General features: G+C 42.1%; 1 protein-coding gene across 3 annotated transcripts in view; it reads left to right on the top strand.

Annotated features, from left to right (window-relative positions):
- Window positions 1–13634, top strand: part of XPNPEP1 (X-prolyl aminopeptidase 1) — a 31551-nt gene extending 17917 nt beyond the window's left edge. For all 3 annotated transcript variants that reach the window (XM_085308162.1, XM_085308175.1, XM_085308168.1), the window contains 11 exons: window positions 1691–1780; window positions 3088–3138; window positions 4307–4365; window positions 5078–5155; window positions 5980–6051; window positions 8073–8133; window positions 8979–9048; window positions 10185–10358; window positions 11230–11306; window positions 12008–12106; window positions 13088–13634. In XM_085308162.1, coding sequence (XP_085164288.1) covers window positions 1691–1780; window positions 3088–3138; window positions 4307–4365; window positions 5078–5155; window positions 5980–6051; window positions 8073–8133; window positions 8979–9048; window positions 10185–10358; window positions 11230–11306; window positions 12008–12106; window positions 13088–13213 — 957 coding nt within the window. In that variant the 3' untranslated portion in view covers window positions 13214–13634. The remainder of the gene's footprint in view (window positions 1–1690; window positions 1781–3087; window positions 3139–4306; window positions 4366–5077; window positions 5156–5979; window positions 6052–8072; window positions 8134–8978; window positions 9049–10184; window positions 10359–11229; window positions 11307–12007; window positions 12107–13087) is intronic.
- Window positions 13635–14632: the final 998 nt, after the last annotated feature.

The following is a 14632-nucleotide window of genomic DNA, read 5'->3' as shown; positions in this document are numbered from 1 at the left end:
TCAGTTTAGGTAAGCTGCTGTAGCTGACATAACGCAGAGCATCCATGTTGAAAAGTACAGCTGGTCTGGCCTAGATAAARGACTGTAATGTGTTTGCCCGTGTAGCTCTGGAAGTCTCTGCTGATATTGAGTCATTTCAGTGCTATGGGCTCTCTGTACACACGGGGAGAGTCCCTGCCCAAAGGAGCACTGCGCAGTAGAAAGCAGAAAGGGAAGAACTGGAATGTCTTGGTTAAAAAAACACCACGCGAATCAGTGGCAGAGCCAGAGTTCCTCATATTGGTTGTTCTTGTCAGCTCTACACTACAGCAGCTGAGCAACTGGCCAGGGGTGCTTTAAAGAGCACTGGTGCTGGAAGTCTGTCTATTGCCTGTCTCCATCAAAGCCAAATATTGATATTGGCAAGAATCCAGTGCGTTATTAAACAGACCTGCAAACGCGTTATAGATTTGCCTACAACTGCATGTAAATATGCTTTTTGCAGATTAATAGATCTGGGCAGTGTCTGTAAAAGACWGCCAATTTAATATAGAATCTGACTGTGGAGCAATTCTGCACTAACTCTGATAGTTTCCTGTGGCTTTTTCAGCACTTTATTTTCTTTTTAATGTAGTGTAATTGTCCTATTTTAAGAATCTGGAACCTGTAAGTCTCTAGGATTTGTGAGAAATTGGTCTTCTCTGAGGGTCTAATAGAGGCTGTATGCATTTGGTGGTGTTAGTTTGTGTACTGGTGTGTTGAGAAGAAGAAATCAGTACATAGCTTAGGCTGGACTTGTATAGGAGCCCTTCAGTCCCCTAGAGTATAGCAGTTCAAGCAGAGAACTGGAGCAGAAGACCTCAGTTTTATTCCTTCTTCTGTGGACTGTGACGAAGCCTGGGCAAGTTACCGGTGATGGCAAATTTTTGAAGGGATGCTCAGAACCAGCCATGCATTCCTGCTAATGTAAAGACAACTGACATCTAAAGGAAATGCACAGTGGTAAGGGATCAGTTTCTAGTGCCTAATGCAAGGCCACATCATCCAGGCACAGGAAAGCTTTTCTCAAACTCATGATGTAAGCCTCTTTTGGAAGAGAGCAGCATGTAAACCTCAGCTTTGCACTGACCTTTCATGGTTTTGTTGGCTCTTGATCTGTTTGACAGAGCTGATGCTTGTTATATGTGGGGGTGCTCAGTGCTGAAGGAGCCAAGCCTTTGGGGCCCARGGGAGCCTCCAGGTTTGAGTCCTGTGCTCAATACTTAGGCCCAGTCCTTTACCTGTTGCTCCCTGAGGGTAACAGTAAAAATGACTCAAGGTGACTTTTTAGATCCATGTTTCCACAGCTTAAATTTCACTGAATTTTTAGTGTTTCTTGTTGGCTGTTCCTAGGCCTTTATGTGCYGCACCAAGCGAAAACCCATAGCTGGACATTGATGTGACAGTCAGGCTGTTCAGATTTTGACCCTACTTAATGATGTGCTGTTGGCACTCTAGTTCTCTGGATTCCCCTGATAACTCTGTCTTCTACAGGCAGGGAATACTTCTTTGTTCCCCAGTGTGCTTAGATAGCTACTGGTAACCAGTATCCCACAGTCCTGAAGGTTCAGAGAGGCTGCTGAAGCACAAATTGTGACCAGGCTGCGTTATTAAACTTGTAGGATTATGTTGTTTGACTAATCCACATGTAATCCCTGTCCTTCTGCTGCAGGCTTACCGATACCTCACCCCGTATACCCCCATCTGTATTGCAAAAGCTGTGAAGAATGCATCAGAAACGGATGGCATGAGAAGAGCACATGTAAGTAAAGCCTTGAGAGCCTTATTTTGCATGGCAAGAGGTTTGCTTTACATCCAAGGAAAGAGAGACTATGTTTTCCTTTAAATTTTAGTGTTCTGGATTAAAAAGCAAGTATTTGGGTGGCAGAGTAAAAAAGGTTTTGCCTCTTCTAGCCTTCTGTTGAACATCAGCTGTTGTTGAAGCAGGTTTTTTTTACTTGTTCAGTGAGGAACAACATAGATAATAGTGTGAGTAACCAAACCTGCTCTGTTGGGGACTGCACAGACTTGGAAGTGTTAGAGTATGAGCCTTTAAAGGGATGTTCTCTCACTTTGGTAAGTACTGTTTTCTATCTCAGTGGAGTCTTTAAATTGTTATCACCTGAATAAACGCAGAAAGAACACAGATAAGTCCTTTGATGTGTAATGCAAAACATGGGCCAAGATATTCAGCCAGTGTCCTCAAAGGGCTATGTTTTTGCATCATCATGACACTCTGCAAATGGTACTGATTTSTCAGAAAAGTTGCACATTTTCTGGAAAAGAAGAAGCCTGTGTAACAGGTTCACAGTGGAGCTGAAAATTTCTCTTGCTTGTTTCCTGTTGATTTTCAAGCAGCAGGTTTCACATGAGAAATGTGCCAGTTAGAATAGGGCTGGCAATTCTGGGCTTGCCTCATATTTGCTCCTAGTTCCTTGGGATCTACTATTTACAAATTCAAAGCTTTTGTTTCCCTATCAGTTATGAAGGAGTAAAAATGCTTCACTGAACACAGACCCCTTATTTTTTGTCACCTGTGGAAAAAGCTGTGCCTTGCTCCTTGTGTCTCCTGCTCCTTGCCCTTTGGAGAGAAAAAAAAAAGGGGGGGGGGGAAGAGAGTCATCAGGCAGGAGAGAAGCTGGAGTTTGTATGGCAGAGACAATATGGTGCCTCTGAGGCGCGGCGCTTCAAAGGCATATTCCCTTGTTGCAGGCCGAGGTACACTGTTGTCCTCTCCCACAATCTGAAACACAGGATCTTCTGTACTGAAGCAGAAGAGACTTGAATCGTGTGTGGTAAAGCCAGTGTTTACTGAGGACTTGGTAACCCTTTGTGATGAGATACTTCCCAGCAGCAAACCTTTCGTTAATGTATGTTTAATTGCTCTGATAAATTTCCAGGGCTTGTGTTGATTACAAGATGCAGAACCTGGAAAGACCTCTTACATCACCTRGTTTGTCTATCTGAAGCCTGCAGGTCTAATTGCTTTGCGTTAAAAGCAGTCTTTCTGCTGAGGCTTTGTAAATCTTATTTGTTCTCAATTCTCTTTTTTTGTACCTATTTTAACAGATTAAAGATGCTGTTGCCCTGTGTGAGCTCTTTAACTGGCTGGAGAAGGAGGTAGTGTATTAATTTTCTTTCTTTCTTTCTTTCTTTTTCTTTTTTTTTTTTTTTTAACCTGGGGATTTTTTTGCTAACTAAAATTCTTCATTAGCACAAACATTTTAATATATTTATAGTGCATTTGCTAAGACAAGGGGAATATCTGTTTGTTTTTTGGTTTGGAGGATTTTGATTGTGCTTCCATCCAGGGCTGAGTTAATTTATTTGAAAATATATTCCCACTTAGTTTGCACAAACCAAAGTCAGAACAGCTGATGAATGACCTGAACAGACTTAATATAGACCTAATCTTGTCTTGTGCTGCTTTGTCATGAAATAATGTCCATCTTAGTGCAATATTGGARGAATATTTTGGGGATAATCGGTGTTGTCCAGCAATATGGACAGATTTGATGTTTATGAATGGAGACATGCAGTCAGGCTTATGTGCAGTGAAAGTGGCATAAGGCAAATTGCTCATATTTGCTCTGGATTAGAAGTGCATAGTGAAGCAAGTCTTGCACAGTACCTTACTAAACTGTGTTCCTTCTGTGCTACTGAATGAGCCCATTGACTTTACTTATAAAGATACTTTGGTGACTTCCRGAAGGTGCTTTTTTCCTGTCTGAATACCTCAAGAAATCTGCCCTGGGGGGGATGAGAGACCCGTCTCTAGCTCCCACCTGCCTGTTGTCCAGTCTTGAGGAAGCCAGTTCAGCAGTCTGTGTCATGGGTTTTGATTTGCCAAATGCCCAAGATAAAATTCCACACCCCTCTTTTCCCCTGCTCACCCTCAAGTGCTTCCATCTCTTTATAGAAGCAGATTTCAACCAATACCACAGACTATTGAAACAGAACAGTTTAAATCTAGTGTAACGGGTCTTTGTGAAGAGATTCTACCATAAAAGATGCTACTTTTGTGTATGCCTTAGTGAAATTGATACTTCAGTWACTGTTCCCCAAACAGGGTTCAGCAACCCTGACATAACYAGTTCTGCTTCCTGCTTCTCACCTRCTCTGCACAATGCTACTGAGTTTTGTTTATCATCACTAGGGAGTGAGGACAGAAAACCTGGAAAGAGGCCACTTCAAGACTGGGTTTTATAATGCTTGAGTATCGGACCTTCTGTTTAGCGTTTACTTTGCCTATTGGCATACTAATTCAGCCTAAATGTTTGTCCCCTAGGTTCCGAAGGGAACAGTGACAGAAATAATTGCTGCAGACAAAGCAGAGGAATTTCGCAGGTAAAAAAAAAAATAAATCCCATGTGTGAGAATGGCTTTCTGGGTGAGAYTTTTGCCCTTTGTTTATATTTTACTCTTTAGAAATCCAGTTCACTGTCGGATGTGTTTTATTTGAGGACAAACTATTGCTCCATGATTTTTTTGAACATTTGAAAGAGTTGAGGAAGAATTGGGTTCCTTGGGAGGTACAGATCCCAGCCCATTGGATCCTACTTGCTTTCCTTTTGAGATAGTGTTGAGGAATGCTGTGGGTTAGGGCACTTGAATATGGGATAGTTGTTTTCTTACCATGGAGGAGTTAAATTTCCCCCTCCTCTGATGGGCAGTGAGCATCATTTGTATTGAGGTATTCCGTGTGTATCTTAATAGGTCCTCTAAAAATGCATATGAGTAAATAAATAATAAGGAAGTTGTTCAGGGCATCTCTTCTCTGGGTTGCCTGGGTGGTGRGCTTCCTACTGGGAACGAGTGGATAGACAGCAGATTTTCATGTGGTTGGGAAGATAGTTTGGATCTACACTGTTCTACCAAAGTGTTGCTTGCCCAAATGGCTTTCAGGGCTAATGGGAGGCTGAGGTGAAGTAAAATAGAGAATGAAGATAAAGCTGCAATACTTGCCAGGACTCCTCTCTTGCTTGATGTATGCTGGGGTTCCCCAGGTGGCTGATAAGCTCCTCATTTATGCTGTAGTGATCACAATCTCTTCTTTCAGCCAACAGAAAGACTTTGTTGAATTGAGTTTTGCTACCATTTCAAGCACAGGTCCAAATGGAGCCATCATTCACTACAAGTAAGAGAAACACAGCTTCTCCTTTTGTCCTGCAGCAAGCATACGTGGAATGAACTCTGTAGCTTCTCTGAGGAGTYATAGCAGAGTACTCCAGAGACATAATTGCTGTCAATTGCCATCTTGCTTTGTCCCTCAAGAGCTTCCACACTTACTAGATTTAAAAAACAGCCCACAAACTTTCTCTGCCAGCTGGAATGTATTTATTATGATGCTGTYTTTGTGCTCTATTCTTTTTGGCCACTGAGGGACCATCTGTCCCAAGTGATGACCAACTCAATCGTAACCAAGAGTAAAGGTAACGTTTATATTGGAACAGAGACTTAATCCTTGGCCTGACTCTATCTAAAAGCTTTTATGTCTGTTAAGAGGATTTTGTTTGTTCCCTTCRTTGCATCTACCACATGCTGACTGGCAGAGCTTGAGATGGGCTTGACTTGGTCTCTCTGTTGTGTGGGACAATTGCTAGTTCAGTGAATCAAGAAGGATCCCTGTCTGCTCAGGGGCATAAAGAAGGGCTATTTTGGTGGAAGAAGGCTAGCAAGGCTGAGGGTAAAGTGCAAACTGCACTGAAGTAAGTCCAGGAGCAGGTGTTGAGGATTTTCCTGGAAGCAATAAAACTATTCTCTGCACCTAAGTTTTATTTGCTGTAGACAGATACKCTCTTCACTATGATCCCTGGCTCAGCATGTGTGGGATTTCCCTCACTGCTACAAGAAATCAAAGCTGACATATCTAAGCTTGCACTTAGTGTGGTTTTTGAACCACAGACTTGAACTGAAGGCCTTGAAACTATGGAACAAATAACTCTGTGTTTAATTGAACAGGCCAGTTCCTGAGACCAACAGAACTCTGTCTGTGAATGARATCTACCTCCTAGACTCGGGAGCACAGTACAAGTGAGTGGGATAAATGGTACTGAAAACACTGCATTTTCTGCTCCTAGCGACCCCCCTGCAGGGTCAGTTCATAGTTGCTCTGGCAAGCATAGCAAYGTGTCAAGGCTGACCAAGCAGTTCTATGAGTGCCATTTCACAGAGAGCCTGTCTATTGTACCTCCTCTGAAAGGYGTTTGTAGGATTTTGAGTATAGCTGTTGGAAGAAATCTGCATGGGGCTAYTTAAGCATTGGGGAGATCTAGATGGGTGGTTTGACTTCAGTTGTGAGACCTCTGAAATRAAGGTGGCACCTTAGTGCTTTGTTACAAAATGAGTTGGTGGTTCTCATAGACACATGGAACTGAACAGGCCCTTACTACTGAAGATGGCAGAGTATGCAGAGGTGGATTTCTGCCTGACAGATTCTGCAGTGAAAGCACTGGATGACTGATTCGTGGCAGCAGATTTTGAGCTAGATTCAGGGTAGCAGATGAGCCTTCTTTGGGTTAGGGAACAGGATCTAAAAGTGCAGCTCTTCTTTGAGTCCCAGCACCAATGTTGCTGGTAGCCATGCTCTGGCTAATGGAATGTGTCTCTGTCTGTTCCAGCTCTGTTCAGTGGTGTATTGCTTAGAGCTGCAGGCCTGGCTGCCCTGGTTTAGCTTTGGACTGTCAATGCAGCAACCTGTGCAGCTGAATAAGATACCTACCCTGCCAGGGTGCCAATTTTTGACTGATTTTTAGGCCAAAGGAGGGTGGAGGGTAGGTGCAGGGAACAGCCCTATCTTGTGATAGTCTCTCTTTCTAGAGAGACTCAGAGGCAGGGTTTCTCATCCCAGTGGCCTCTTGAGTCTCAAATATGTTTTGAGGAAGGCAAAATATCAGTTTGCTCACTCAGCACTGTTTTGACAGCACCRTTCAGTGGCCTCAATCTCTGTAGTTTGTTGTGGAGCTTCAGCTCCACTGAAAATGAAAGAAGTGATGTTTTTAACCAGTGTAAGTAGATTAGGAGTGGTTTGTTCCGAAAGATAAGGGGTGATTCTGACTGCTTCTTTGAGAAGAGCTTCTTTGAGATGAGCTTTGTCTCTAGAGCTATGCCTTTCTGTTATGTTAGTCAGGAAGAGCTTTGAAGAGGAACCATGCAAACATCCTTTGATAACRTTTTTACAATGAGATCTTTTATTCCCCCTCTGATGGCCTAATTAACAATTTCCTTAGTGTCACTATGAAAAACAGCCCCTGGAATAACATATAAGCTGGACATCAATGGCATTTACTACAGCATTGTGACAGGGATACTCAGCTTGTCACTGGTGAGAGGTTAAAGCGTGAGTTCTTTATGACTGTGATGTGCATGTGCACACTAGGGAAAAGCATAGGCACAGGAATGACTRTTTCAAAGGGAACTTACTATTTCAAGACCCTCTGTGTTTTTGATACCAGACTCAAAATGATGTTTGTAAAGGAACTTAGAGCCATTCTCTGATGTCTCAGACTAACCCCTATCTGAATGATGGACAACTTCTAGGAATTTTAGTACAAGGCATCCTGAGGGTGACTAATCTCACCTGTACTTGCTTTCCAGAGCTGACARCCATCATTTGTGCATATGTGTGTATGTATACATACATATACACACACTTACATTTCAGGCTGCTAAAGAATCTCTTTTTTTAACGCAAGTAGACTAAACTCGACCTTCTCTGTCCTCTTCTCTATGRGCTGTGCCTATTGCTAATCCTCAAATTAGCTTCACTTTTACAGGTAGTCTAGATTCTAATTTGAGAAGAGCTGTGGGATTCTTATGGTTGAAAGTTAACGTTTTGAATTAAATCATTATAGTTACATCAGATCTGTGTTCAGGAATTTTTAAGATTAGGAACTGTTATCACTGTCTTGTATAACACAGACCAGAGAACTTTACCCAATGCTTAGTTTGCTTGGTTTGTTGCACTGTAACTGGCTTTTTCTGTGCTTTTTCACCTTGGTCCCTTCCCCTCCCGCCATTGTTTTGCATCCTGCTTCTTTGTTTGCCTTTGGAAGAGATGGAACAACAGATGTGACCAGGACGATGCATTTTGGCACGCCATCAGCCTATGAAAAGGTAACTTGGCATCTCAGTGTGTTATGTGATCTGATCCTTGTTAGTAGAGATACTTGAACAGTCACTGTGGTGCTTAAAAAATAATGATGTTCCTTACTGCTGTATAATCAAATTGATCTATTGAGTATCACTTATTTACTAATAAAACAGGTGACGGTATTCTCATAAAGACTATAAAGGAAACTGTCAGACTTCAGATTTTCAAAATATAAACTAAGTGAATTAGTCATACCTCGCTATCTTTAGATGCACACCTCTTAGCTGGAAAGTGACACATCTTCTCCAAGAAATAATAAAACGAGCGGGCTGAAGATGTGCGTTATTGGCKTTGGCAGTATAGGAGCTAAATTGACTTAATTTAGTGTAAAACTTGGTGTTTAGTGTAAGGTTGTGGTAATAGTTTGTGTCTAGCTTACTGTGCCAGTCTCAAACTGCTATAAGAATGTCCATGTTGGGAATTGAGCTATGTAATTTTATTTGTGTAAAATCACTTCATTAATTAAAACTCATTTCATTATTGGTTCACTCAGTGATGAAAAATATGCCAGAGGGTATACTTGGGAAGTAAAGCTACAGCCACAAAGAAAATCAGTCATCTGGGTCAAGTGAATATCCTGTTGCTATGCTTGCAGTCTGAGTTTGTGACACACTCCATAATTAGCTGATAAAGATCCTTCTAGTAATTTAAACTCTGCTTTGCTTTGGCACTGCCAGATCAGAGAACATGAGCAAATCTTACAAGAGTCTCTGCAGTTTGCTGCAAAAATGCAGCCTTGCTTTCCATTTCTAGGGAGGGCAGTGTTTTATCTCTCCTTGTTTACCTATGGCATGCATTGCTTTGACAGGAATGCTTCACATATGTCCTGAAGGGACATATAGCTGTGAGTGCAGCCATCTTCCCGAATGGAACCAAAGGTAGGTTGGTGGGATGGAGGTCCCTGGTGTTTTGACCACAGCAGTGACCTGTGAAGAACCATTAAGTGGTCTGAGAATAATGTTATGGTTGACATGTCTGAATGTGTTAGGCAGATGTAGCTCTCCATGTCTGTTTCTGTTGCTGCGTTTTGGATTCTAGATTACTAATTCCCTCTCTTTTAGCAGCAGCTGGTGCTGAAACTTCTGAGGGAGGAACTGAAGAGTTTTCAAAATGCTCCAGTTCTAGGATGGCAGCAGCTTTCACCATTGAATTGCACTCTAACACATCTGTGGCGCTTTTGAGCTTCAAGGTCTTTATGCTTTACTCATGGCCYTGTCAAAGGAAGAGGTTACTTTCCAGCTTCAAAAGGACTGGCTATTTCTCTTCTAATTAATACGCAATCTTTTTTTTATCTACAAGCAGCATGGGAATATGAYACACACAGGAGCTGTTTTGATTTTGTGCAGGAGAAACTGTGATATGCATTTACCCACAGTGAATTTGTTGCAGAGCTGTCTTTTCCCCTGTTCGGGGGAGGGTTGCTTCCAACTGGCATTCTGGGGTAGGTGAGGATAAAGCAGCTGAGTAGTAATATGAGAAACCTCAACAGAAATTGCAGAGTGTCTGAAATTGCAGATATGGGCACAGTGTTCACACGCAAATGTATAAATTCTCTGCATTCAGGTGGGAACAGCCTGAAATGATTGTGCATCCCAGCATGAAGTCTCACTGGTTAGTTCACCAAATGCAATTGCCAAGACTTGCACTTGGAGTTTACTTAGTACAGTTACCTTTAAGAAAAGTGCTGAATTCTCTCTGGGCATCYAGTCCCTAGGTCCTTTCCTGAAAATCCCAGTGGAGTATGCAGCAATGCAATGTTTGTGATGCAGGCCACATTCTGAAGAGCTGTGTAACTAGAGAGAGAGAGGGATTCTCTGGTTAAGAAGGGGCTTGAATGTCAGACTTGTTAAGTATGGTAGCATCTCTCCTGCAACTTGTAACAAACTAATAACTTTATATATATTTTTTTCATATTCTCTAGGATTGAGCCCTCAGTGTGATTATCAGAAGCTCTGAGGGAGCCTGGCTTGATCAAGTTCTCTCTCCGCATCTGTTTCTTCCCCTTGACCTGCAGGTCATCTTCTAGACTCCTTTGCCCGCTCTGCCCTGTGGGACTGTGGCTTGGATTACCTGCATGGGACGGGACAYGGAGTTGGCTCTTTCCTAAATGTACATGAGGGTCCTTGTGGCATTAGCTACAAAACCTTTGCAGACGAGCCCCTAGAGGCTGGCATGATTGTCTCCGATGGTAATTGTGACTCTCTGGCTATTGGGGAGGGGAGTGTGCTCTTAAGATGTGGAGAGAATAAATCTGACAGTGGTGGAACAGGAGGGTGGGATCACAAGCCCTGATCCTACTCCTCAATTTGTCACTTTAATTGTCATTTAATCTCTCTTGAAAAAGACCTTCTGGTATTAGGTCTCTTACCTCCCGTAAATCATCTTTGCAGTCAGGTGCTGCAGGCCTACTCTCTGCTTTGTACAGTGCAAACTGTAGCAGAGCTGTGCTGATGAACATCTTGGCTCTGCCATGCAGCCTTCCATTCTGCAGTGCAAGACCTGGCTACAGTTAAGATGGACGCTAAGCTTTCAGGAGCAAATCTGTCTTTGCTGTGGGCTATTTGAGGCAGCTGTTAAATATCTACATGCCTTATTTCTCCAGCAGTATATTAACTACCTATTGGGGCTTGCTGAGAAACTTAGATTCCTTCAGGGCTGCAAAGTCCTTCCAATGAGAAAAGCTAAACCCAGGAAAGCAGCCCCTAAAATAACTGTATTGGGAGACCTTCTTGTCATAAATAGATTAATTTCTCCTGAGATTTTTTGGTACTGTGAACACATGTACTGTCTTCTCCCTTGACTTAGAAGAGGCTCTGTGAGCTTGAGGGCTGTCTGTCTGGTTTCTCCTCTCTTGTTGAGGACTTTTGCTGTCACCTTGCTCAGGGCTTTTGTGCAGATTAAGTAGAATCAGAAAACTGTTTGCCTTTCTGGATGCCTGATGTAAAAATTGTTTAGCAACCTCAGTGGCCTAAAATCGTGTAGAGGAAGTTTGCCCATAAGGAATAAATATTTACATAGTGCATCTGTGTGGCTTAGCTGATTATTGTCTGTTTCTGCAGAGCCTGGGTATTATGAAGATGGGTCCTTTGGGATCCGAATAGAAAACGTTGTCCTTGTGATCCCTGCTGAAACCAAGGTGAATGAACTGCTCAAGTTGTGCTTTTCTCCATGCATCAGTGCTTGTAAAACTTAAAAGTATGGAAACTTGAGACGGGACCGTACTGCAGACATTTAAATGCTGCTTATGAATGTCGCTCTCCAAAATGCTGCCATGGTGAAGATTGATTCTCTGTCTCCCATGTTAACAGAGACATTGAAGACGGTTCTACTTCTGCAGTTTCCATAGGTTGAAATCTGTATGTGAGAGTTGTTTTAAAAARTTTTCTCTTGGGATATCAAAGACCAGAATAATCTTTAATGCAGCATTGGAACATTGCTGTAGAGTATCTTCTCAAATGGGGTTTTAATTCTCTGAATGAGAACCTGTAGTGACAGTAGAACCAACACCAAAGTCGGATTTTGACGTGCTAAATGCAAGTCTGGCTGGGTTATGCTTTTAGAAAATGTAAAACTGAAAATGACCATATAGTCATCAAGCCCAATCTCTTCAAGTTGTGACATGGGAAGTGGCCTTTTAAAAATAACTAATGAAGGAAATAGCTATGGTTTATATTGCCTGAAATATCCAGRAAAAAAAATTATAATTTGTTACCTTCTGATCTGAATGTTGCAAGGGTTGTTCTTTAATGACCYGTGATATGAAGAACTGAGGAATAAATATGATCTGGCAAGGGTGGTTTCTAAGAACTAATGACCCCTTTTGTCTTTTTGCTGCAGTATAATTTCAAAAACAGAGGGAGCCTGACTTTTGAACCCTTAACTCTGGTTCCAATACAGACAAAAATGATTGATGTAAACTTGTTGACACAAAAAGAGGTAAGAGAAATGTAGGTTTACATTCCCTTCTTTAAATAAAACAGAATGAGCTGTTTGTAGCGCATGACAACAACTGTACTTTGTTCCAGTCTGTAAATTCAGAGAGCAACCCTGAGTACTCTGACTTAATTCTAAATTTGGTCCAATTTTGGATGGGAGGATGGACTGGATGACCTCCAGAGGTCCCTCCCAATCTGAATTATTCTGTAATAAGTCTGTGGGGATCACTCCGATGTCGTTGCTTTGGAAGTGCCTTTGATATCATATTTAGTGTTCTTTCTTCTCCTCTCTTCCTACCTCTGCCTTTATTCCTGTCAATCTATCATACTGTCTCCCCAGAAACTTAAACTAGTGACTGTCCCATGTTGCTGTCACTGCCTATTTGTGACCAGTCACGTTCAGTCATGCATGTCCTGCAGGACATACAGACTGAGCAGACGTCAGTGGCACATTTTGATTCTGTTTTTTAGCACGCTCCTCACTTTGCCTCAACCTGTCTTCCTTCTCTGAATGATGATCCTATTTACATTTCCTTTTTTTTACCTTAAAGCTTTACCTTAAGCTTAGCTGTTTGGATCAGTAGGGCAACTTGTGCCTCAGGACTGCATTGTTCAGAGTTGCAAATCTGCAAAGTTGTTTACTAGACCATTGCAAGGTAGTTTCTGTGGCTTGCTGGAGGCAGTAATTTGCAAAGCCTTAATACACTTCAGTCTCACTGAACCTTAACTCCTCTGAAAACCCAAGGCTAATTATTTCAGTTCCCACTCCATCAAACTTACAAGTTACTTCTGTTGATCAGAAATCTGTCTCTTTGGGGCAGGAGTTTATCCCAGGAGCCAAAGAGCCCAGTTGCAGAGAGGTTAATGGCATATAAATGTCTTTRGCTGTTCACGAGAGCCAAAGATTTTGCTGTGTCTGTAATTTGTAAGAGTACCAACTCTTCTCATTTATACTGAATATCACGCCCTTCTCTTCGTCTAGTGTAACTGGGTGAATGACTACCATCAGAAATGCAGGGAAGTAATTGGAGCAGAACTGGAGAGGCAAGGCCGACAAGAAGCTCTTCAGTGGCTGATTCGGGAGACGGAGCCCCTCAAAGTTCAGTAGCATCGTGGTTGTCTCCAGTGGAACATCAGGGCCACGAGGTGTCCTAATGATTTCAGTGCCACTGGGAGAGTGTTCTTCGATAAGCTTTTGGAAATCAGGAGAGAGATTTCATTTAGTGTCTCCCCCATCCCTGTGTGGAAGTAAGGAGGGTTCTGAATGCTGGGTTGCTTTTTTTTGGGGGGGGGAGTAGGGGTGGGAAAGAGGGGAGGGAAATAGAAAGCAAACAAAATAAAGAAGCATGTTGCCTTTGAAAYGGGTGTCTTATTGAAATAATGGCTCTAAGATACAATACTGTAATATTTTATATTGTCTGATTTTTTCCACTGTGAAAACTCAGTATTTTTACATACCTGGGTTCCAGTTGCTAATATGCTACCCACGCAGCAGGACTGATCACTGAATAAAAGTTTCCAACCCCTTATTTGCTCCATCTGCCTTCTTTTGCAGTCAGTCATGTGTTGGGTTAGCCAGCCTGAAGAAAAACACAGGAAATGCAGAGCACCAGACAATTCCATCTTTATGTATGTATCCATCCAGCAAGAAATATGTATAGTAYTGCCCTGTGCTTGGGGTTGGACAGGTCTTTGGAAAGGTCTCATGGGAGCAGTCAGTTCTGCCTAGGCTTTGTGACAGATCGCGGAAGGGCTGCAGTGGTACTCAGCAGAGGCTTGTGCATGCAGAGCATCCAGGCTAGTATTTCTGTCTTGTAACTCACTGAATACCTGCATAGCTCTTGGCAGTGCAAGGGTAAGTGGACAGTATCACAGAATTATAGTTTTTCTTGAACATAGAACAATTATGAAGTTCAGTGAATACACTGTACAAAAGATCTGTGGYACAGCTTTGGTTCAAAAGGAGTCTGCCCTTCGTCACCAGATACCACACTGGACTGCTAGACAGTGCCATGAAGACATCTAGTGGTTAAGCAAACTATTACAAACTAAACATGTAGGTAGTCTTCTACCTTTTCACCCAGGAAGGAGAATTCTTTGCTCCAGTCTTGTGGTCTGCCCTTTTTTTGAAAAGTCACTGCGTGCAAGCAAATCAGAGCATTGCCGGCAATGCTAAATGATGATGTAAGAATATGTTCACTAAAAGAAGTGCCCATTGTTACGTTTATACTGGAAGCATTTTGATTAAACTATAGCTTAGCTTTAAATCTAAAAGGAGCAATCAGGTCAGTTGTGCAGCTGCCTGATCTTTTAAAGAAATGCCATGTACAAATGGAAATTTCCATTTTTTTTTCCTAAGAAATTCTAAGAGTGAAATAGTAATCTCTGTTAAATGRCATGAAGTTAATATTTCCCTTGAGTTTTAGAAAGTAGAGAAAGTATCATAGAGCAGAACAGGCATGATTTGGGAAGAGAAACTTTCCAGGGAATTGAGTTGTCCAGGCTTCTACTTAYATTATCCAAAGAA

Source organism: Rhea americana, unplaced genomic scaffold, assembly GCF_003343005.1.
Source record: "Rhea americana isolate MKP2758 unplaced genomic scaffold, rheAme1 scaffold_104, whole genome shotgun sequence".
Taxonomy (NCBI): Eukaryota; Metazoa; Chordata; class Aves; order Rheiformes; family Rheidae; genus Rhea; species Rhea americana.
Note: the sequence above shows the minus strand (reverse complement) of the source record. Positions and strands in the feature narration are given on the sequence as shown.